Genomic DNA, 23,991 nt, shown 5'->3' with positions numbered 1-23,991 from the left:
AATGAAAAATAAAAAATAAATAACATCAGAATGGCAAGGAGATCCAGCATTCTAGAATAACAGTCAGAGACACAGAGAGGCCTTAAAAATTCCCTGCCTGTTACCCAAAGTTATACTTCTGAGCTTAAGGAGTGACATGGAAGCCAGAAAAAAATATTTTTCTAGTAATATTTTACAGTCGCATTTGCGATATTGAAAAATATATGTCAAAAGGAAATGATTCATTTTTTCCATACAAGTCATCCCTCTATCCATCTGTCCATCCATCCACCCATCCATCCATCCATTTCTCCATTCATCCATATTTCCACCCATCCATCCGTCAGTCCATCTGTCCGTCCATCCATCCATCCATTCATCTGTCCATCCACCCTTCTGTCCACCCATCCATCCAAGAAACAGGTATTAAAGACAGACCCTGTAGCCTATAATCCAGCACCTGAAAGGCTAAGGCTGGAAGATCATGAATTTAAGGCCTCTTTGGACTACACAGCCAGACCGTCTCTAAATTAATCAGTTAATTAATAAATACATACAGTAAAAAGCATGTGTATATCACTTCTTATTTGTCACACTCTGTTCCATACTGGAGCTGGGAAGGCTGTGTGATACTTCAAGAAATTCCTCATCTATCCCAGATGTAAGCACAACTGAATATAGCAAGGTCACAGGTGAAAGGACAGAGGTCTGCAAATGGAGGCAGTGATTCACTCCGCCCGCCTTCAGGAATCATCTGGGAAGAGCCAATCCAGAGAGGCTTCAAGATAGAGGTTACCTCTAACTTACTCTAGGAGAGGTGCACTTATCTTGGTAGCCTGACCCCAGGGGGGTTAGGAAAAGCACCACAGTGGAGGCCGCTGTATTGTCGTTCCTTTCCTCTTTTCTGTGACCAAATACCTGACCAAAACACCTTAATGGAGAAAGCTTTATTTCATCTCATAGTCCAAGGGGAAGTCTGTAATGGTGGGGAAGGCATGGCGGCCGAAGCATGAGGCTTCCCATCCCATTGCTTCCACAAGCAAAAAGCGGAGAGCAAGGATTGTGGATGCTTTCTTTCTCCTGTTGTATCCAGGACTCTGGCCCATGGAAATGGTGCTATCTGTAGTTAAAGAGAATATTTGCACTTGCTGAACCTGATCTCAGTATTCCGTCATGGCTATGCCTGGAGGCTTGTCACCTAGGTATTTCTAGATCCTGTCAAGATGATGGTTAATATTAATCATCATAGCCACAGAGCACCAAGACACAGAAGACTGAGATGTGGTTTTCCGCAGCCATTTTCCTGGCATGCAGGAGAGTTGGAAAGAAAAGAGAAGTATCAGGACAAGAAAGAAGTCAAGGCTGGGGCCAGACTGAGAAGAGTTCACTCAGAATTGGGGGTTTGTCTCTGCTGTCAGTGTGGAACTGTGAACAAGCTTTAGCTGGGAGAACACGACTGGACTGGTCCATCTGAAAAGCCGCTCCAAAGGCTGGAAGGCAGTCAACAGGGTGCAAATCTCAGGCAGATGCCTTTCCAAGAACACGTGGTGGTACCCCGGTGGGGTAGGAAAGGAAGGTGTTGGTCTAGGTTCCGGTTTCCTGGATGAGTGATAGATGACTCCATTTGCACAGGATAAAGATCATGTCAAGGAAAAGGGATGGGGAGACATGTCAGAAACGAGTCTGGGGACTGGGAGAGGTAGGGAGAGTGCAGCATTGAAAGTGATGTCTGGGGTCTGGAGAGACTGCCCAGTCCTGCAAACTCCAGGACCTGAGTCTGAGCCTCAGAACTAACAGAGAAAAGACAGGCACAGAGGTACGTGTTTGCCATCCTTGTGCAGGGGCTGGGGCCGGAGAAAGACACACAGATCCCTGGAGCTCCCTGGCTTGGCAACTTTACCCAATCATCAGCCCCAGGTAGTCAGTGGGAGATCCTGTCTCAGTGAACAAGGTAGACAGTTCCTGAGGAAAGACACCTGGGAGTGTTTTGTCCTCTGGCTTCCACATGTATGTACACACACATACAGGCACAGCACACACACACATATATACACACATGGGGGTGGTGGGTGGAGAATGGTATCTGCAGAGAGTTTCTCACAGAGATTCTTAAAAGGCAAGAGGGGATTGGTTATGTGAGTCCTTTTAGTACAAATAAAATGTTAAGAGTCCTGGAAACTACTAAGACAACAGAATTTGACGTTTGAGAAAACAGCATATTAGGAGCGAAATAGGCCTGGAAGGACCAATTTCACAAGTGAATTCAAAGCGTCTATATAAATATTTTACAGTCACTGAAATCAGGCCATAAGAACAGTATTGGTAGTGTTTCACATACAGTTTCTCAGTGCTAGCCGGAAAGTCAGGTACAACGAGTGTGTTTATCATCCCTAGAGCCCTGGAAATCTGAAACCGGCAGCCCATGGTTTCAGAGACTCTTTCACTGGTTTGCTCTGCTACAGACCGTGAGTTACTCTCAGTCTCTGTTTGCTTCTATTTCTGAAAACTCAGATCCTGTTTTCCAGTTCATGCAGGCCATGCACTGGACCCTAAAGCCCAGTGTTGAGACCTCTGTGTGTATTGTCTGGAACGGAAGCAAAACCTATCGGTAGAAGCTGCTGTCACCATGGTCACAGCACACTGAGCACTGGGCAGGGAGCTGGAAATGTGATGTTGCCCTGCTGGAGCCCAGCACAGACCTGAGATGCTCAGCGTGTTCTCACAAGAGAGGGGATGTGAGCTACCCAGAGCCATGCAGCTGCTAAGTGGCACTCAGCTGATTCTCAGGGGCTCTTCAGGCCACTTCCACAGCCAAGACTTCACTGCCTTGCATTTGTGTTGAAGTCATGTAGGGTTTTTTTTTTTCCTTGTTTTTTTTTTTTTTTTTTTTTTTTTTTTTTGTACACGTGGATTCTGGTTCAATAGAGGTAGGGCAGTTCCCGAGGTTCCACATCCCTAGCATCTCAGAGGAGCTCAGTGCATCGTTATAGCTAACTGTTCCCTTTCACAAATCGGAGAAGAAATCCATTTAGACTCCAAAGGAAACCATGATAAAGTCAGCACTCGAAGCAAAGTCTCACCCAGTAAAGGCTATGTTTGGCAAATGGTAAAAGGCAGAAGCAGGGGATAAAGCAAATAGGCTCTGGGCACTGAAAGCTTGACTCCACGACCAAGCCACCGGCACACGGCTTCACTTCACACCCTGGTCTGTCCCTCACAGCAATGCAGCTTCTAGCCTCATAAACTGACTTAACCAGTGCAGTCTGAGAAAACAACGTGTATGTTGTGATCATAAATGAAATTTTTATGTGTGTATATGGGGGGGGGGGTTGCTTGCATGTGTGTCTGTCTACCACATACATGTCTGGTGCCCTCAGAGACCAGAGAGAGCTTGGGATCTCCTAAAACTAGATCAGAACCTGTCCCTGGTTCTTGAGCTGAATTTTGGGAACCTATTCCCATTCTGGGTTGCCTTGCCCAGCCTTGGTACAGGGGGAGGAGCTTGGTCCTGCCTCAACTTGATATGCAATGCTTTGTTGACTCCTGTTGGATGCCTGTCCCTGAATGAAGATGGAGGAGTAGTGGATAGGTAGGAGTAACTGGAAGGGAGCAGGAGGGAGCAGGAGGGAGCAGGAGGAAAAGAGGAAGGAGAAACTGTGATCTATTCATAGAATAAATGAAAAAATTTAATTAAAAAAGATTTTGGCTTTATTTCTGTATTAGTTCTTGTTTTGTAACATGTGAACATTAACCACATATGAATATATGTAGCGAGCTGCGTGAAGCCACACCTGATTGGCAATGTAGAGAGCTGTGTGGAGTCACACCTGATGGTGCTGGCTCCCACCCTCCGCGATCCCGAAAGCGAGTGCTCTCTGTGATAATCAACTCCTAATATCAACTAGGCCTGACTTATGCTATTATCACACAATGACTGTCAGCTGCTTGCATATGCGTGAACCTATGAGCAGTGCCACCTGGCAATCCAGGATTGGTAGCCCAGGCCTACTTAAGGGCTGGGAGAGGTTTGCCCAGAGAGAGAGAGAGAGATTTTACAATTGTCAAAAGGTCCTGAATAAAACTGCAGTGAGAAGAGCTCTGGTGGTCGCGTCATCCTTGCTGGCCGAGGGGGACAGCGACAAATATACATAAATGAGCCATTCAAATTTAAACATAAATAACTAACTTAAGCAAGATGACAGGTTTAATTTCTAAGTTGTTCCTGCTACCATTTAACTGCTGTTAAATGGTACCCCTGGCTGGGGTCCTACCCCCCACTGAAGGGTGGAGCTGTCCATCACAATACTGCGCTCGGGTCTCCTCTCCCGCCCTTCCTCACTCAGCCCTGTACCACGGACAGTTCCACTGCCATCAACTTCTGTATTCCTTACCTCAGGATAAAGGTCTACAGTAAAACTGTGACGTCAAAGGGATGTAGAGCTCCTTCCAGTTTTTACAAAGTTAGATGGATCGACGGAGGGAGAAGGAAGGGAGAGTGAAAGGGAAGAAGGGGAGGGTAAGGGAGGAGAGAAAGTCTCCAGCTGAGTTCCAGGAGAACTGTATTAATTTCTCCTCCTAGTGCTCTTTCCACTTTTGTCAGCTCTGAGAATAAAATCTATAAACCTAAACTTCGTTTTTATTGTGTTCCTGCCATTGTTGGTGATGATTTTAGACTTTTCAGCCCTTTGGGGGTCAACTATATCTTTTCATACAAATTATTTGATGAACGAGCAAGCTGTCTGCTTGTGTGTTACTAATACCGTATACACTCACCGCTTGAAAGACACGGCAGCTGCTCGGAGTCCATCTGGGCATGAAACGAGTGCTGGGCGGAGCAGAGGCTCAGCAAATATTTACAGGTCTTGGCTGAATCAGTGACAAAGGTATATTTCTTTCCAGTGATACTGCTGGTGATGGTGAGCTTTTTTCTCTGGAGGAAGCGAGCACAGAGTTAGACCCTTGACTGCCCTCACCCATCCCTTGAAATACATGTATGTAAACAGCAATAAATGATTAGCTCCTCGGTTCATTGTCAACATAGTTCTGGAAGTCCAGGGCAGGGTATGCCCGACAAAGGTCCAATTTCTTAGACAATGGAAACAAAATCCTTCTATTTATTTTCCTCCTTCATTTGTGAGCCAGAAGTTTATCATCAAGGAGTGTGCTGGGCAGAAAGAAGATGAGTTCAGTCCGCGGACAGACCGTCTTCACAAGCCCTGTGAAGTGGCCAGCAAGCACCCCATTGTCTTTACTGCATGAGCTCCAAGCCTCCTGCTCTGACGAGACTGGGAGCCGGCAGAAACCGAGCAGGCAGCTGCACTGTAATAAGCCAGCAGAGAAAGTGAGCTGTAGTCAGTCCCAGCCACCACCAAGGCAGCAAAGAAACTGATGGAGAACTGACCCGGATCTTCATTATGCTTCATTATACTACATTAGCATAGCGAAAGCTCCCCAAGGGAGAGACAGAACAAAAATACTGAAGTGTTTCGAGCAGCGTGCAAAGTGGCGCATGCACATTAGAAGCCTCCTCCCTTGTCTGGAATGGCAACGTGGGCCTTTGTCTCTGACTCCTCCTCCTAGGGGAGGCCTGGGCTTATTTTCTGTAAGAAACTTTCGCTTTTTAAATTTTCTATCCTAGCCAAGACAAAAGGCCCCACAGATATGCTAAGAATTTCGTGAGCATTTATACATCTTGTCTTCATGTCTGCAGAATGAGAAGCCATTATTCTTTACCCTAAACACAAACTAGAAATCTTGGAATCTAGAAACAGATCTAGACGTCTCGGAATGCACCACAGGATGGGTGTGGTACCACACTCCTCTACTGCCAAAACTCAAGAGGCAGAGGCAGGTGGATGTCTAGTCTAGCCAGGGCTACATAAAGAAACCCTGTCTCAATCAATAAATCAAATTAAATAAAAATAAAATCTAATAACTATCCTCAAACAAACCTGAAAAGGGAGACACACACCCGCGCACTGCATACAAACACGCATCCCAGAGTCTTGGGCATGTGTGCACATGGTCTCCCCATTGGTAGTGCTGTTTGGGGGGCTTATAGAACCTTTAGAAGTGAAGCCTTGCTGGAGAAAGTGCAGCACTGGGGATGGACTTTGGGATTTTACAGCTTTACTCCCATTTCCTGTTCCCTCTCAGCTGCTTCTGGCACGTGGATGAAGACGTGACCATCCCGCTTCCTGCTCCTACGACAAGGCATGCTTTCCTTGACCTCAGATTTTCCCTCTGGAACCTCTAAGCCCAAATGACCTTTTTCTTCTATAAATTACTGTTGGCTGTGGTATTTTATCATAGCAGCAAAAATGGAACTAATCTGAAGGGGTATGAGAAAAAATGAAGTGCCCACTCTGTTTCTGGGCATATGTCTGATGATGCCCTTGACAGTGGGGTGATGGGATTTATATCTGCTTGCCATCACCCTGAAAAACTTCACTTCATGGAATTCATAACCACAGCTAACTTGCCCCAGGGCAAGCTGCTCCTAGAATAAGGACACAATAAGGGTATATAACTCCAACCTCAGGTCTTTTAGCACAAACCTGGAAATCTCTTAAGCCCGCTGTCATTGTAGCGCACACAGTCTAGGTGTTTTCCCAACACCATATTTATTTCCTAGCATCCCTTTCCCATGCTGGAGCAGTTTAAACCCGTAAGTTTTGTTGTTACTCTTTCTTTATTCACAGTCCATTTGCTCGCTCACCTGTTTGTTTCCCTACATCTTTGCAATTACATCCTTCTAGACACGGGCAGATGCTCATGAACCTGAAGCTCCAGCACCCTCGCCTGATCACACGCTTTCTGGAAGCAGCCCTGGCTAAGTGCATACATGCTCTGGTAATGTCAGAAAATAACATGTTTCCACAGTAGTTGACCCTCATTTCTCCTTTGACCTCCCCTCTGCTCTGATCAGGATCTTAAACAGCCATCAGAGGTGCATTGCTAAGTAAAAGCTTGGTCTCCAGAGGGGCACAATTGGGAGGTGGGTCTTTAGGAGGTGAAGCCACATGGAAGGAAGTTAGGTCATTAGGGCATGCACTTGAAGATGATACTAGGATCCCTCCCCTAGTCTCTCTTGATTTATTTGCTCTCCGGCCATGATGTAAGTGATTTCATCCCACCCAGCTCTCCTGCCAGACTGCGCTACCTCACCACTAGCTCTAAGCAGCACAATTAAGCAGCCATATGCGACTCTGGGTCAGAATAAAACTTCTGCATTTATTTATACTTTTAACGGTATTTTATAATTATTATATTTTGTAAGTAGTGAGAGAAGAAAAGCACACTCTCCTTCCTAATTTGACCCTCCCACTGGGCAGTGCTGGGCACTTTGGGAGCAGACCCCTCTAAGGAAAATCAGAATGAAATGAGGGGAAGCGGCTTTAGAGCCGGTGTCATCTGTCTTTCCACCACTTGCAGCTATCTTTTACAAAGGCTACTTTGTTGTCAGGCATCTCAGAGTGCACTCCCATTAGTCAAAAACACGTAGGTCTCGGAGCAAGGACCAGCGAACAATGAAACTAACTGCGTGCTATGATATTGAGCTCCTAGGAGGGGGGCAGAAATGTACAGAGCCAGTGGCCGCACTGAGGCAGACTTTCACAGTCAACATAAATTGAAAACTAAAATTTAGCTCTCAAAAACACCCAATCAGGCCACATACTAGGAATCAAGTAAGATGCTATTGTTAGATTGTTAGTACTTGGGACTGGGATCCAGTTCAGGGGAAGAACACCAGTCTATCAAGTATTCGGCTTTAGCATCATCTCCAGGACACCACCCCTCCCCAACACACAAACAATCCCTGCATTTGCAGCACAGAAACATGTAACAACCCACAAGGAGCAAGTGTTTCTCTGTGCAAACTGCCTGCTCTACCTAGTCTACCACAGCCATACTTAAAGATATGTTAAACTGTATTTCTATTCTCTCTAGATAAAACGACATTATAAAATGCTGTCATGTGAAAAAATAAGAAAAGAATATGCCACCCTAAATCTGAAAAGAGAGAGTTACAAGCTTTACCAGGAAGTTCATGAACGGAGTGGTTCTCTGGCATCTGCACTGTTTGAAAAGAGTGTCCTCTCCCTCGTTTCTAAAATCTTCAACTTTTGGGTTTCATTTTCTTATTCTAAACAACATTCCCTTCCATGAGGTAATTTCTATTTGCCATTTTGTATCTTTTGCTTAAAGGGGGCCATGTACAGTCCTGTATCGTCTGTTCCGTTCCGAGCATTTATCTCCATATATTAGAACTAATGCTTGACAACCCCAACGTTAACAGCACCATTAGGCTCCTTGTTCTAGATAGAATGGCTTTTGATTGAATAATCAAGTATACATAGAAGCCAAGGCAGCCAGGGATTGCACTCCTTGAAAACAGCATCCTTATTCCAGGGCTGCTTCCCTTCAGGGTGAAAAGAAGAATGAGGTGTGATTGAAGTATCTTGGCTCCAGCTATTAGCAAACAAAACCCGAAGCTAGCTTCCTAAACTAATTTCAGGTTCCTCGGATCTCGTTCACTACTGAAGAAGCACGAAGAGTCTAAGAGTCGTTTTCTGTGGAAGATGCTTAACTGGTCAGAAGCAGCTGGTGAATTAGTGCACGGGGTGATTTCCCAGCAAGACATCCACCATGCCAAGGGCAAAGTGGAGCATCAGGGTCTGGGGATCCTACATAGACAATTGTTCTGAGCTTGTGAACTTGATGGCTTCCCAGATTTTATGTATTTTTTGGCCTGGAAATGAGAAAACAAATACCTCTAAAATTAAATATATAGTTGTGTGTGTGTGTGTGTGTAAATAAATTTATGGGGACTGTTGAACTTTATAAACTCAAAATTTTTTCATGTTTCAAATTTGCTACTGCATTTAGTAAAGATGATTCTATTATATATCATATATTGACAATGTTAATTTCAAAAATCAAGATAAAAGTCCATAAAAGAAACATTCAAAAATTGAATAAAAGCAACTGTTTTACCTAGGAAATGCTAATGTCAGATAATAAAAATAATGATCTAACTAGTAGAAAAATTTAAACAATAGGAGAAAAGTAAATAGAAAAAAACTGAAAAGTGTATGAGCCAAAAGGCAAAGAACTTTGTATTAAGAGAAATCTTCAGTAAAACATAAAATACTGACCTGGACAACTCTGGGACAGGCAGGGATAGTCAGCTACCAGGTCCCAGTGCCAAGCTGATAGAAACTAAGTTGGGGAACTGGACAGGAACTGGGCTTATAATATGATTTGAAATACAGCAAGTTGGCTGTTCAGTGGGTGTTTACACATTTTAATTTTTCAATGGTCATTCGACATTGTCTGCCAGGGGACCTGCAGTCCACCCAAGACACACCAGGAGTCTGTATGTGCAGAGGAGACACAATCCCTAGGCAGAAGTTTCAAAGCCTGGCAGACACTACTCAACCTTTACTCCGTTCTATTCCTCTGGATCCCACTTGTCCCTGCTTTGTCCACAGATGGGCTCAGACAGAAGGTTATGGAGAAGGCGTGGAGGAAAATGTAGCATTTTAGGCTATGGGCTGTTTATGGAGTCTTGTTAGAAAGCTTGCAATAGAACATGAAAAAAAGGGATTTTCCTGGGGATTACCCTGACCCCACCCCCTGAAGAATTCGGTCTATTTGGTCCTCCAAAATATGTCAATATACAATGTACCAAAATACAGACTAAAGGATGGTAGGCTATATATGAATATGCCAAGACGGATCCACGTAGCCACTGACACTGAAGAGGGCCACAGATCAAAGGAAAGGGAGACATGGGTGGCTAGCAGCTGAGTTCACTCACATGAGTTGAAATCATCCCAGTTTCTCTCCATGGAAACCGTGATGTGGCGATTCTGCGCCTGTTTTTCACCTCGTAGACTGTGATACCTTTGGCACAGACCCCCAAGGCCATTTCTCCATCTGGTCTCTTCTTCTCTGGGAAAACTCGGTGAACCAGGACTCCATATTCTGGGAGTTGCTGAACAACCTGGAGGGAGGAAAAGGCCATCTTAGGACCCACGAGTTGAATGGTTCAAAATCATGACCCTCAACCCCTTCTGTGGAAAAGGTTCATTGTTGGCAAACAAGATGAAGAAATATCCAGATAGACAGTTTTACTTGCTTTGGAACATCTATACCTTTGATATGATGAAATCTTTCTTTCTTTCTTCCTTTTCTTTTCTTTCCTTTCTTTCTTTCTTTCTTTCCCTAAATAAACTTCTATTTGTAGGGTGCCTAAAAAACATTTGAGGTACATTCTTATAAATAAAGGATACACTAGGATAAAAAAGATGAGGAACAAGTGTTTCTTATGATTCAGGCTCTCTTGGGATATTTCCAATTGTGTCAATCATCTGGTCCCATCTTTTCATGTTTTAATTTCAAAAGCTGAGGCTGAGCCAAGAACAATTTTTATGGGAAATGCCTATCACTCCAGCCTGTCTTTCTGCTCAGCAATGCATCTGTATGATCCCCACAGCCCCATCTCTTGCCTCAGTTTACCAAGCTTGGGGATTGATTTCTGTAAGAGGCCCAGGGTCAATTAAAGTTGGTATCTATATCAGGTCAATTGAATTCTCAAGAAAATTTTAGTCATGAGCTCAACACAAATGTTTGATAATCTGAACAGTCGTCACATGGTCAAGAAGTCCTCATCAGAAGGTTGATGCAGATGGAGCTGCAGAAAGGGTTTCCTGCTCCAAACATGGAAGAGCCTCTCAGAAGGGCTTCTCTGGTGAGATCTGGTGTGGTATCTCTACCCTCAGCACACTTCCATGACCTGTCTATGCAATCTTCCTCATCCTCCGGCATAGTCATAGAGAGAGACCAGTTAGAAATTTTACTAATCATTTGTTAAGTTCATTGCTGACCTCTCTCCCGTTGATGAGTCATCACTGAGCCTGCAAATGCTCCGTCTCTCTGTGCGATTGTGATCAGATGTCTGGATATTGAGCCTCATGCTTTTAGCTTAGAAGAGACACTGTCATCATTGTTAGCATCATTATCATCACAGTCAGCACTGTCACGCAATAAAAATGCTGGAGCATTTGTATTGAAATACCCATGGCTGAGCAGGACTGATTAAAGTATGGCAAGGAGAGGCTGTCCAAGGCAGTGTGGTGCACTGTTAAGGAACTGGATGAGCATTGCTTTAAAGCACTGAAATAGAAAGTCACCGGGAAGCCAGGCGGTGAAGGCACATGCCTTTAATCCCAGCACTCAGGAGGCAGAGGCAGGCGGATCTCTGTGAGTTTGAGACCAGCCTGGTCTACAAAAGCTAGTTCCAGGACAGGCTCCAAAAAGAAAAAAAGAAAGAGAAAAAAATTACTACAGAGAAACCCTGTCTCAATTTAAAAAAAAAAATCACCAGGACAATAAAATGCCTCTTAAACCTTTTTTAACTGCTTAGCATTAATGTTTCATTTTTGTTTTTTAATTATTCTGAAAGGGTTATAATACTTGAGTACTGATAACACATGCTGCCAAGCACAGGCAGGTATTGTTTCATTAGCATTTAGCTTAGCTTTCATAACAATCATAACACAAAGGTGTAGCTGTCTTTTTCCAAAGGAGAAAGCAGAACCACGGAAAGGTCAGTTGAACTTGGATGAATTAAACTTTTTGTTGTTGTTTTTGTCTATGCAGGTCAAGTTCTTCAAATTCTTCAACTGAAAAGAAACCTTCACAAAATCCAACATCTTAATGAGCATGTGTTTCTTCTGCTTTTCCAGCCTAAGGAAATCACAAATACAGCTTAGACCTGAGTTTCATCTCCAGCACCTATGTAAGAAGCCAGGCATGGTGGGTGCTTGTAATACAAGCACTGGGAATGCAGAGGAGGAGGATCACTGGCCTGCTTGCCCAGGCCCCAGACAGACTCAAAAATAACATAACAAAACACAAAGAAAACCACTGTTGAAATCAGAAATTCCATTCTCTCCTGTATTTTAAATTTGAAATCGCTTTCACAAAGCATAGACCCAATAACCGCAGTGCCTGAAGAGTCTCCATGCTCCCTCTCATTCCTTGCCAGTTGACAAGTCCTGTTCGACCACACAGCCAAGCAACATCAGGACCGTGCTCGGGTGAGAGAGCAGAACTGTTCTTCACTAGGCAGCTATGGGTTATCTGGATTAAATATGGGTTATCAGTGGCTGCTCTGCCCAGGCTTCGTTGTCTGTTTTAAAGTTCATCGTTCACATTCACACAGCTCCGCCAGCTGTGGCTGCGAGGTCATTCAGCCTCCCCTTTGTTTCCAATATGCTCTGGCTACCCATGCGCTGCCAGCTTCTGTTTTCTGTCCCTCTTGATGTAAATGCCTAAAATATCAAGCCCTGTTGGAACAAATATAAAACACGGTACAGGGCTATGAGAGCCATTTGTGGTAGTACTTCGGAGTCTGCATGGCTATACTTAGTTGGTTCAATTTGGAAGCAATAGTTTCAGTTTCTTTTCACTGCATATATCAGAAGAGTTTTCTATTATTGAATGTGATGTTCAAACTTTTGACTCGGCAAGCTTAGAAAAATATTTTGGAAATAAATTCTCTTATATGTGAGAGACAGATCATTCAACTGATCCAAGTAACCTGCCTGCATTCCTTGGAGGCAGGAATGGGAATCTCGGTAGAGGTGCCAGTTTGATTCTGAGAATTTACTCTCAACAACTAAAATTCAGTTTCCCTGAAGACTGGGGACATAGACAAATAGGCGTAATGTCCTCTGGAGCATCTCAATCTGCTAAAAGTGAAATCATGTTATCTGTCTACTGTCCTCCATGGTGCCTTTCCTCACCTATCCCACCATGGATTCCTGCTCTCCCAGCAGCAGATAGCAAAGGGAAACTGGAGCCATGCGGTCCTGACTGTCCCTTGCTGCACTGAGAACTGTGGGTCACAAGCGGATTGTTCTTCCCAATTCACAGCAATCCGTGTGCTTTGGCCCCTGCAGCCCCATTTATGAGACTGTGCTCCAGGAAAACATGCTGCATAACCAGGCAAATGTTCCTCCTAATTCTCTTCCTAATTTGGTGCAGACTTGCAGGGATAGAATAAGTAAGTGCAGGACAAAATGCACGCAACACCCAGGGAATGCATTCATTAGAATGCTAAGGAGAGAAAAATACAGAATTTAACCAACTTGATTCCAACAGGTAACTGGAACTGCTTTCCTATCACATCCCAATCCCTAATTGAGTGGGAACACGTCTAGCATTGAGGATGTCTGGAAAACAGTGAGCTAACTTGGAAGGGGTTGTTCAGGGATTCACACACTCACACAGCTGTGACTCTTCCAGAAGAAGGGCGGTGCTCAGTGGTGCCCATACTGGACTGTCGCCAAGTCTGCTGCCAGCGGGAGGAAAGGAATTGGCAGAGCACAGCATCCGTAAACCAAGCCAGCAGGCAGCCACCTGGGAATGGTTCCCTCTTTTTATAAAATAGAAGAGCCTAGAGGAACTATAATTAAATACCTAGTGATTATTTGGGGTATAATGGCTTTGCAGTGGGCTCTGTGAAGCCAGGGCACTGGCATTGACATCCTGGTTAGAGGGACAATGAATGTCCAGAGATAAGTGGAATTCAAGATGCCTCAACAATATGTGGCATCAGTGGTTGAACTCAACACTGCTACCCACCTATGTGACTCCTCTCATGAGATTCTCACCTCTAATAAATGAAAGATAAATACAGCCAATGATGGACACAGAAAATACTAAATTTAGTATTAAATTTTGGGACTATTTGTATGGCAAAGAATACAGTGTTGAAGAGGAGTGTGTATTGATTCAAAGTAAGTTTTCGAATTTTTTGCAATGCAGGATTATATGAATACATAGAAGTACTTATATAATATATGCCCACTTGTAAATGTATATGCATATACATATATAAATACAGATAGAAAGATGAATATATCAAAATGTAAGTGTGCTCACTCTCGGAGGCAGCATGATTAAGAAATGTTTTCTTCCATATTTTGGAATGAAAAAGACTCATTCAGTGACATGGATGCTCCCAGAGAGAGAGCATTAGTCACTGAGATAATGCCGCCAAAGAGAAGGGTAGGAGGCAGAGTGTGTCCCGACATGAATGCACACTGTGGGAAAATGAAACAAAATCTGCCCAATGCTTTTTGTGAAAGACAGGAAGAAAAGAAATAGTCTTTTGCTTTTTTCTTCTAAGATGGGAGATATTTTTGTAGTCACTTTTTCATAGTTCTGCCAGTGGGGGGAGGAACATGACAGAACCCAGCACGTAAAGCTGGGCACGGGACAGGCCGAAGGCAGCGTTCATCTCACAGTTGTGATCAGCAGGGTGAAGTCCTATATCTCAACCCAGTTCTCTAGTTCCATGGCCATTCACCACCCAACAACCTCGAGTTCTCCCTGCATCCCTCGTCAAGGGAATGTTCCTGGCAGGGAGCGTGTGGGAGCGTGGACTGCAGAATTCAGTGAACACTGCTGCTGAGATTCAGACAAGAAAATGGCCGCAGGCTGCCCCCATGCTAGGTGTTGGGGTTCATTTTCCTGGGTGATTGGCCAAAAAGAAAAGGCAAAATCTTGCTTTTCCAGTTTGTCTGGAAAGCACTCATCTCCTTAAAAGCAAAAACAAACAAAAAAACACATGGACAGAAGAATATTTTGACTCTACTTAGGAGGCCTAGCTACACAGAAATGTGTATTCCCATGTGTCCTATGGAAACTGTTCCCCAAGTCCAAAGGTCCAGCTGCACAAACCATTTCTAGAAAATCCTCCCCATTGCACACACCTTACTCATACCCCTGTAAGGAGGCTGCTCTTGCCTCCTCCCACCAGTCACTGGCATTGGTTCCGTTCTCTCTGAGCATCTCTCACAGTGTGCCCACCTCTAGATAAACAGTTGTCATTCAAGACCTGGGACCTACCAAGGATAGGGAACATATGCTTCTTGTCTCCATTCCCCACAGCATCTGGCCGACAGTGAGGGGAGGCAATGAAGCAAAAATAAAGCATCCATCACCGGGGTGCTCTTGGCGTCTGAGACTGAAATGTCGCTGCTTTGAGGTGAGGAGAAAAGAGGAGAACAGAAGGGAGCCACACCCTACACAGTTGCATTGACAACCTCACCCTACACCTACACAGCTGCACTGACAGCCACATCCTACACAGCTGGGCTGACAGCTGCACCCTACACAGCTGCTCTGACAGCCGCACCCCACACAGCTGTGCTGATAGCCACACCCTACGCAGCTGCGCTGACAGCCACACCCCACGCAGCTGGGCTGACAGCCACATCCCACACAGCTGCACTGACAGCCACACCCTACACAGCTGTGCTGACAGTCGCTCACTACACGGTTGCACAGACAGCTGCACCTACACGGTTGCGCTGACAGCTGCTCAGAAGGCTGCACACAAGGAGTCTCCTGACAGCTCTGCCCAGCTTGTAGCCCAGTTCTCTGCCTCAGTTGTTCTCTGTGTCATCTATGAGGTCTCCCTGCACACAGGAAAGTATCACAGATGTCTCTCTAAGGCCAAAACAAGGCCCTGTGACACCCAGTCTAGGCCAATAGATCATATCCCTTTGAGGGGTCATTTCTAATGTCACCTATTACCAGAGCCTCTCCTTGTTGACCAGGGTGATGAAAAATTCTTTCTTTTGCCAATACCTCCTTGTAACTTTAATCCCTTCTGGTCACTAGATGTGGCTGCAGAGAGAACCACTGACTACATTTCCTGGGCCCTGACACCTCTTTTGGGATCCCAAAGGCCTCACCTCTAAGAACTTCAGCTCCGCATCTTCTCCCCCAGGTGCGGAACTGAGCCGGTGCATCTCAGAGATTTCCACTTGGGCCCGGATTGCTGTCATCCGCTCAGTAAGCCTTGCTGGGATGTAATCTTGAATTCGGAAATATGTTTTATTCTCTACCTGTGAGGAACAACATGCCGAGAAAAGAATTTATCCAGGAAGCCTTCCAGCCAGTTCTGAATAGAAGTGTGCATGGAACCGTACTCCCAATGGGGCGCAGGACAAGGATGTCCCCTTGAGGTGCCTCTGGGACATAGTGTTATTTCTGTCTTAGAAGTGGAGCCAAACAACAAGGAAGTCTCAGATACGACATCATTCCTCTACAGGATCATGTCTGAGGAGACCAGATCCCTTCTCCCATCCAAGACCTCAACCTTCAGTCAGTCTGCTGCTTAGGAAGCTGAGGCCACAGCCCCTTGGGAGAGGCTAGAGGATCAGTGCCGCCTAGCATTGAGTTCCCTCCACACAGGCTTGGGGACAAACACAGTATGGTGAAGCTCATGAAGGTACAAACTCCAGGTCCACTGCAACAAATGAGGAAGGCAGGATGGTGTTGGGGGGGGGGGAGAAGGCAGGATGGTGGGGGGGAAGGCAGGATGGTGTCCAGGGGCGGAGGGAGGCAGGATGGTGAGGGGGGAGCTTAGCCTACATCTGTATTTGATTCAGTCTGTCCTGATCTTGTGGCGCCCCTGCCAGTCTACCCTGTTGTGGAATAATCTTTCTTAGTCTGTAAAGATGTGTATCTGCCTAAGGCACCTTCTGATTGGTTTAATAAAAAGCTGAATAGCCAATAGCTAGGCAGGAGAGGATAGGCAGGACTTCCTGGCAGAGAGAGAAACTCGGAGGAGAAATCTACGCAGGTGGATTTTTCCAGAAGACTAAGAGCAAGTCAGATTTGCAGTACTGAGGAAAGATAAAGAACCACGTGGCAGAATTTACATTTAAAAACATGGGTTAATTAAGTTATAAGAGCTAGTTGAAAACAAACCTAAGCTAAGGCCATAATTAATAATGTCTCTGTGCCATTATTTGTGGCTGGTGGCTCCAATGAGAAAGTACTACTACACTGCTCTGGGACAAATCATTGTCCCCAGTTTTGATGGCAGAGATCCTGAAGAAGCCAGCTGAGGGCTGGGTGAATCTGACCTCTATTCAGAGGGTAGGTGAGTCAGTCTGCTGGGACTCAGAAGGGCACACACCACTACACCCCACATTCATGCTGTGGCACAGGCCTATCTAAGTGTCACCATAGACTGAGAATCCCCAAATTCTCCAGGTGACTCAGGCTGAGTCAGGGTTCAGATCAGAGGCACAAAGTAAAAGAAACATCTCAGCAATCTAGTGCATTTAAAAAAAAAAAAGTTAGATTAGCCAAAATTCAGAATACTGACAGCAACGCCAAGCACTTTTTGAAATAGAAGCAACAGGAACTCACGTTCATTGTGGGTGGGAGTAGAAAATGATACAGCCATTTCGGAAAACAGTTAGCCAACTTCTTACACAATTAAACAGACTCTCAGGCCCTGGCAGTCAACCCACAGACATGGAGACCTGTATCCACAGAAAAGCCTACCGTGGAGCTGAGAATGAAGCTCAGGGGAAGAGTGCCTGCCTAGCATGTAGGAGGCCCTGGGTTAGTGGCACTGCACACAACTAAATAACCGCACATGGTTGTTAGCAGCAGCTTTATTCATAATGGCCAAACCTTGGGAGCAAAAGCTACCCAGGGAGTGAGTGAAGACACAATGGCCCATCTGGGCAAGGGCTTCCTAGTCAGCACCAAAACTAAATGAGCTGCCAAAGAAAAGATGTGAAGGTGCTTAAATGTATGTTACTAAGTGACTTAAACCTATATGAAAGATTACATAATGTCTCCAACTATGAGATCCCTGCTACAGATATGGTAGTGATGAGTGGCTGTCAGGGGACAGACAGGCACAGCACTAATAAGGGGAACATTGGTGATTTCCAGAGCAATGAGACTGCTCTGTATGACAATATGATAGTGATTCGTGCCATCGTATGTTTGTCAAAATGCATAAACTAAATGACACCAGGAGAGAGCCCCCATGTTGACCAAGCATTCTGGTGATGACAACCTGCCAGCATCCGTTCATCAACTGTAACAAATGTGCCTCTGGTACAAGATTAGATTGTTCACTAGGGGAGACTGCAAGGTTAGATTTGACACAGCGGATCTCGCTACCTTCCTACCTGCCATTCAGCTTCCCTGGAAACCCAGCCATTCTGTTATGGTTTGGATTTTAAGTCCCTCAAGGGTCCATATGCTAAAGGCTGTCATGAGCAAGTGGCACCATTTGGAGACCCCTTCGGCAATGGGACCCAGTGGAAAGGAGGGAGATCCTTGAAGTTTTACGGTAAGTTTGCTGCTGGGACCCAAGCCCTTTCCCCTCTTTCTGTGGTTTTGCTTCCCGACTACCATGACCTACCACGAGTTTTGTTCTGTTCAACCCCTGGTGTTTGCTTGCTGCCTCAACTCGTCCTGCCTACAGTGGGGGAGCCTGCAAACATGGGCTGAAACCCGGGAAGCCAAAATAAAGCTTTCCTAATTTACGTGGATTATCTCGGGTATTCTGTCACAGTGACTGAAAGTTGACCAACGGGTGTCACAAAAAATAAAGTTTATTGAAACATTTAGGGCGGGAAAAGGGCACATAGGGTCTTTATCCCAGCATTTCTTGATAAGAACATACCTAAGAGAAGAAGTCAGCATGGACCTAGAAAGTCCTAGGCACAAGTGTTTTATATACTTGGCATTTATAAAAGTGATGCTCAGATGCAGCTAGTGTGACAATCATCACAGTTATCACTTACGTGGCACTCTCAGGAGAATGCCAACAGAAGGCATGGGATGCGTGAAGAAAGTCCCAGCCCATGTAACATGCAAGCACTCCAGCTCTGCGGCAGCCTCGGGAAGGTCACACACATGACGAGAGAGCGCAGACAGAATGCAGCAATGTCTATGGCTGTATAAAATCCCGATATGTGATCTGCTGGAAGAGTGTGTGCCCATGGAATCCTGGCCTGCTGTGATGGTGTGATTAAGGAGAATTATTTTTATACTAAATTGCCTTTGTCTCCTTCTTTAAAATGCAAATGTAATCATGCTACTTCCTCGCATAGAATTCTGTAGGGGCTCCCATCTTTCACGGCAGAGGTTTCCAGTTCTTTCCCCGCCACCAGAAGCTCTTTTCAAACAGAGCCCCCTAGCAAGACATACTAAGTCCTCCCAAGTGTGGCAGGTTCCACCTAGTCAGCCTCGTCACCTCATGGGAAGCCTGAAGCCTCTTCCTCCTGCCCACTGATGACAGAGAGGGGCTGCTCTTGCAGTCGAATGTTCAATGTCCCCTGGAGGCCATGTGATTTCTGAGCACTGGGTACTATTAGAAGGAAACAGGATCTCTAAGAGGTAGTTATGTGAGAGAAATTGAGTCACCAAGGCACACCCTGAGATACTGGGACCCCAATCTCCTCTCCTGTCCCTCTTGCTTGCCTTGAGGTGAACAGCCTTCACCTTCCCTTTTATCATGATTTACTGGGTCCCCACATCTCAGGGTGACAGAGCCAAAGACCATGGATTCAAACTTCTGAAATGGTGAGCCAAACAGATCTTTCCTTCTATACGTTGATGGCCGCGGGTACTCTGTTACAGCAATGGAAGTCTAGTGCACTCCCCCAATGCTGTCTGAAGTGCCCAGGTTGACTGATTGTAACAAACATAGCAGGAAGGTTACATTGGTTTTTTGTTGGGGGAGGGACTATAGATAGGGAGCAAGAAATCTCTGTATCTCCTCCCACTTAATCTTACTATAAAGCTAAAACTGCCCTGAAAAAAAATAAAGTTTATTGACATCTTTTTATTGAAGACAGGTATTTTTATACAATATATTCTGATTATTGTTTTCCCTCCCCCAACTCGCCCCAGATCTCCCCTACTATCTCACCTACCCAAATCTCCACACCTTTATGTTAACTTTGCAATGTCTGTGTGAATTAGATGTTGAGGTCAATGGTAGATAAGGTGATCTCTCTCTCTCTCTCTCTCTCTCTCTCTCTCTCTCTCTCTCTCTCTCTCTCCCTCTTTGGTGTTTCGAGACAGAGTTTCTTTTAGTTTTCCTGGAACTCACTCTGTAGATCAGGCTGGCTTTTAACTGACAGAGATCCACCTACCTCTGCCCCCCAAGTGCTGGGATTAATGGTGTGTGCCACTACCGCCCAGCAGTCTCTTAATAAAGATTAGCTATTCGTATTGCTGATACTGGTGATAAAAACTCAGCAAGTGTATACATTACTCTGGTTTGGCTCTGGTCTGAGTGGTCCCTGAAAGATACAGTGTAGACAGTCTTGATCTCAAGCATAGTGTTATGGGAAATGATGGGACTTTCACAAGCATGGTGTTATGGGAAATAGCAGTGCTTTCGTGGATAAGGAATTGATGGGAGCCTTAAACCATCGGAGGCTTCCCTTCAGAAGGGACCATGGGATCTCAGTCTCTCTCCCTCCGAATTCCTATTTATCATCATGGAGTCCCCTCAGCATGTGTTCCTACTATGAAGTACTGCTACCCAGAACCTATGGGGTGGCCCAACCTTGGACTTTGAGCTTCTAAACCTACAACCTTTTCTGTTTGTAAATTAACTGCTTGGAGTATTTCATTGCAGTAGCACAAACTGACTGCTATAAAGAGGGATATAACTACATTACAGTGTATGATCTTGGTATGTTTATCCTTATATAACCCAGAACACATGAAAAGTGTTCAATGAATGTTTATCTGATAAACGAATGGGTGGGTGGATGGGTGGATGGATGGATGGATGGATGGATATATAGATAGATGGATGAACATAGTTTACCCCAATCTCAATGATAGATGTTAACAGCACTTAACAAAAGCAAAGCCTCTCTCTTCCTAACAGCCTCCTCCTCCCACAGTCCTCTTTCCAGTGACCCAAGATATCACCCCTACCTCCTTAGGATAGCTGCCAAACTCAGCCTGCAGGGCAAGAACCCCCAGCTGCAGGAGTGTCTCGTCGTTGCAATACAGCCTTTCTTCTAAAACATCTTTCCGAAGCTGCAAGTAAAACTGATGTCTTGTCCGGCTGTGCCTAGCAAAGAAACACAGGGGAAAGACAGCTTGAGAGTCAGGAGAGTGCCGCACTGGAGGACTGCTCCATCTGGGAAAACAGATACAACCCAGCAGAACCGGAGAACAAAACCAGAGAGACTAATGTGGGCTCCTCCTCCAACACCGTGCCCCTCCTCCTGATGAGGGCTTCTCTACACCAGATATTCAACACCCATAAGGATGCAGTGCAAGGCATAAAACTGATATTCAGTTAGATAGTGTCTCTAGAAAACAGCAGAAAACAGAGAGGGTGAGCTGCCTTCAAAGCCAACGCTCTCTCCTGGAACTCTTACCCCTGAGCTGTGGAGCTGAACATGGCAGGCACTTAGGGAAAAGAGAACTTGCTACTGAATGGACTGTGTTTGAATCACAGGGAACAATTTCTCATTTTGATCAGGGCCTGCCTCTAAAAGACTACTTTTCCTCTTGATTCTATTACTTCCAAACCCCATGGACAGAAATTGACCTTTCCATGCAATCTACCATTCCCCACACCTCTATCTATCCACTACCTGTAATGTCAGCCTGGACAGTTATAGACCCTTTAATGATCCTAGGAACAGACTGGAGCACTTACTGGAGCAGCCCATAGTGACTGACAAAGAACTTTATCCGCAGGAAGAGTGTTAAAGTATCCGTGGAACCTTTTTGGTACTGTTCTCTCCAGCCTTCTGGGGCAACTTTGCACAATCTGGTGTCCTTGTCCAGGAAAAAGAACTCTTCACCTGAGATGGAAATAGAGTTTGGAGGAAGAATTGAGAGAGTGTGCCCCACCAGCCCACAGACTCATCCCTTGAGCTCTTCCCAGAGGGGTAGGGCCTAAGCTGCATTGGTGCAGGAGAGAGCAGATGCTCCCTTCAGTATCTGGTAACAGAGGACTCTTGCATGGGTCATAGGAGCTGAGAGGAGTCAAAGGAAAACGATCAAGAAGAAATGATCACAACTGCCTCCATATGCATAGTCTGTGTCGGAAGATTCAACTAACCACACGGGAATGTTTATTTTATATGTACTAAATATGTAGAGGCCTTTCTGCCACTGTCCCGGCTACGATATAGTATAGTACTTTGGTGCAACAGCCCAAACTGATCAAGTCAGCAATAAGCACTATCTTATTTGCAAGCTCGGGTCTTCAGCTCCAGCAGAGTTGATCCTGCAGCCCATCTAGATAAAGGTTAGATCAGTCAGAACCCCTGCATATACTGTCCCCATTCCTCAGTCAGAACTACTGGATATACTGTCCCTGTCCCTCCCCTCCCTTAATCTTGTTCTCAGCCAGACTGAGTATCACAGACCACTCCCAGGATTTCTGCAGGTCTGCCGCTCTCTGACTATATCCCACATTGTCTGCTCCTGTGTGCCACCCTCCAACCTCAGAGTGTATGACCATGGCTTATCTAGGGTGGGCTCCGACTACAGTAAGAAGGTGGGACTTTTAAATTAGCAGCCAGCTTCTGGTACCTGGGAGGTATGTGTGGAGAGGCGGGTAGATGTCCAGGTACATTAGAATAATGACCATCATCCCCAGCCCTCCACCGTTGCTGCTGGATTTGGCTCTCCACACCATATTCACTTTCCCTTAAGACAGATTCTCTCCAAGGGGTAGATGGGGTCCCAACACAGTCTGGCTAGCAAACCTTCCCAAGATGGTCTCTATCCAGATGGATGATTTCTCCATGAGGCCCCTTCCTAAGCAGCCCTGGAAATCCAGGAATCATCCCCATGAGAGCCCTTGATTGGAGGGTAAAGGTTGTACTCACCTACGCGCATGCTTGTGTACCTGTGGGAGCTTTTGTATGTATGTGCCTGTGGAGCCCAGAGGACAATTTTGAATGCCATTACTCAAACGTCAGTTACCATTTGTATTGAGACAGGGACTCTAGGTATCCTGTAAGTCCCTGAGTAGGTTCTATTGGCATGCCAGCAGGCCCCAGGCACCTGTCTGTCCCTGCCTTCCTAGCACTGGGATTACAATGACACACCATCACACTTTGATTTCCTTTGTACATGAGTCCTGGGAATCAAACTCTAGTCCTCTTGCTACAAGCCCTTTACCAGTTGAGCTGTCTCCCTAGCCCTGGCTTTTCCTTGGATTTTTCATTTCAAATAAATAAAATGCAGTGTTTTCTGCGGGCTGCCCAGTCAGAAAATGTAGCTCTCACCTCTCATCAAAGGCATTCCTTTTACAGAAGACAGAGACCTTTACAGAAAGCTACCACTGGTCAAAAGGCAGAGAACAACCAACCATGGGCACCCAACCCCAAATGGTATGTCTATAACGTAATCCCTCCACCTAAAGCACCACACAGCAAGAGAGGGAGTAAGAGGATGTGAGAGCCTGAAGACCAGGGAGTCTGCTGTAAGACTGTGTCTTCTGGGTATGGCAAGAAAGCCACACCCAACAGTATGGCTAACTAAACAAGATTCAAATAGTGCAATGCCAATTGGCATGCGAGCATGAATAGAGAAAATCTCATGGAGCTCTAAACCTAGATGAAAGGCAACAATGACTGTTGAGAGAGAAGGGAGAATTAGTTTTCCCTAGAGATGAGCTCTTTAATTAGTTATCCAATACCAAGTGCCATCCTTAACATACATGCACGTAACAATAATAATTAATGAATAATAGGTCATGAGTTTGAAAGATGGGCGTGGGGGGGTTTGGAGGGAAGAATAGGAGGGGGAAAGTGATATAACTTTAATTCTAATTAAAAAATTTTAAATAAGATGTTTTGAATAGGAAAGAATCACTTGAGTTCTTTGGGGCCAATGTGCAAAATGCCAGCAGCACCCCAGATAATTTACAAATGCTTTTAATATTTGTTTGTCTAACTTTAGATTGTTATTTACTGATCATACCTGGCAAACATTCTCTCATGACAAGCTGTTCTCACTTGACGCTTTTCACAAGGGATTCAAAGCACTCTCTGGGCTAATTTGTATTGAGGTAAGCAAAGTTAGGTGTCCTAGGATCAAGCAGCTTTTCAGGAGGAACAGAGTTCAGGTATCCATGTACCTGGTTTTCCATGAGTTCATGTCAACAGTGTCTCCAAG

The 23,991-nt window shown here is 45.2% G+C and overlaps 1 protein-coding gene across 1 annotated transcript in view; it reads right to left on the bottom strand.

Moving 5' to 3' along the window:
- Positions 1-23,991, bottom strand: part of Frmpd2 (FERM and PDZ domain containing 2) — a 113,931-nt gene that overhangs the window by 50,695 nt on the left and 39,245 nt on the right. The window contains exons 11-15 of the mRNA XM_057770006.1: positions 21,515-21,662; positions 20,779-20,917; positions 15,756-15,908; positions 9,803-9,988; positions 4,753-4,909 (exon numbers count right to left, since the gene is read on the bottom strand). Of these exons, the coding sequence (XP_057625989.1) occupies positions 4,753-4,909; positions 9,803-9,988; positions 15,756-15,908; positions 20,779-20,917; positions 21,515-21,662 (783 nt within the window). The remainder of the gene's footprint in view (positions 1-4,752; positions 4,910-9,802; positions 9,989-15,755; positions 15,909-20,778; positions 20,918-21,514; positions 21,663-23,991) is intronic.

This window comes from Chionomys nivalis, chromosome 5 (genome assembly GCF_950005125.1).
Source record: "Chionomys nivalis chromosome 5, mChiNiv1.1, whole genome shotgun sequence".
NCBI classification, from domain to species: Eukaryota; Metazoa; Chordata; class Mammalia; order Rodentia; family Cricetidae; genus Chionomys; species Chionomys nivalis.
This window is presented reverse-complemented; position numbering and strand designations above follow the sequence as displayed.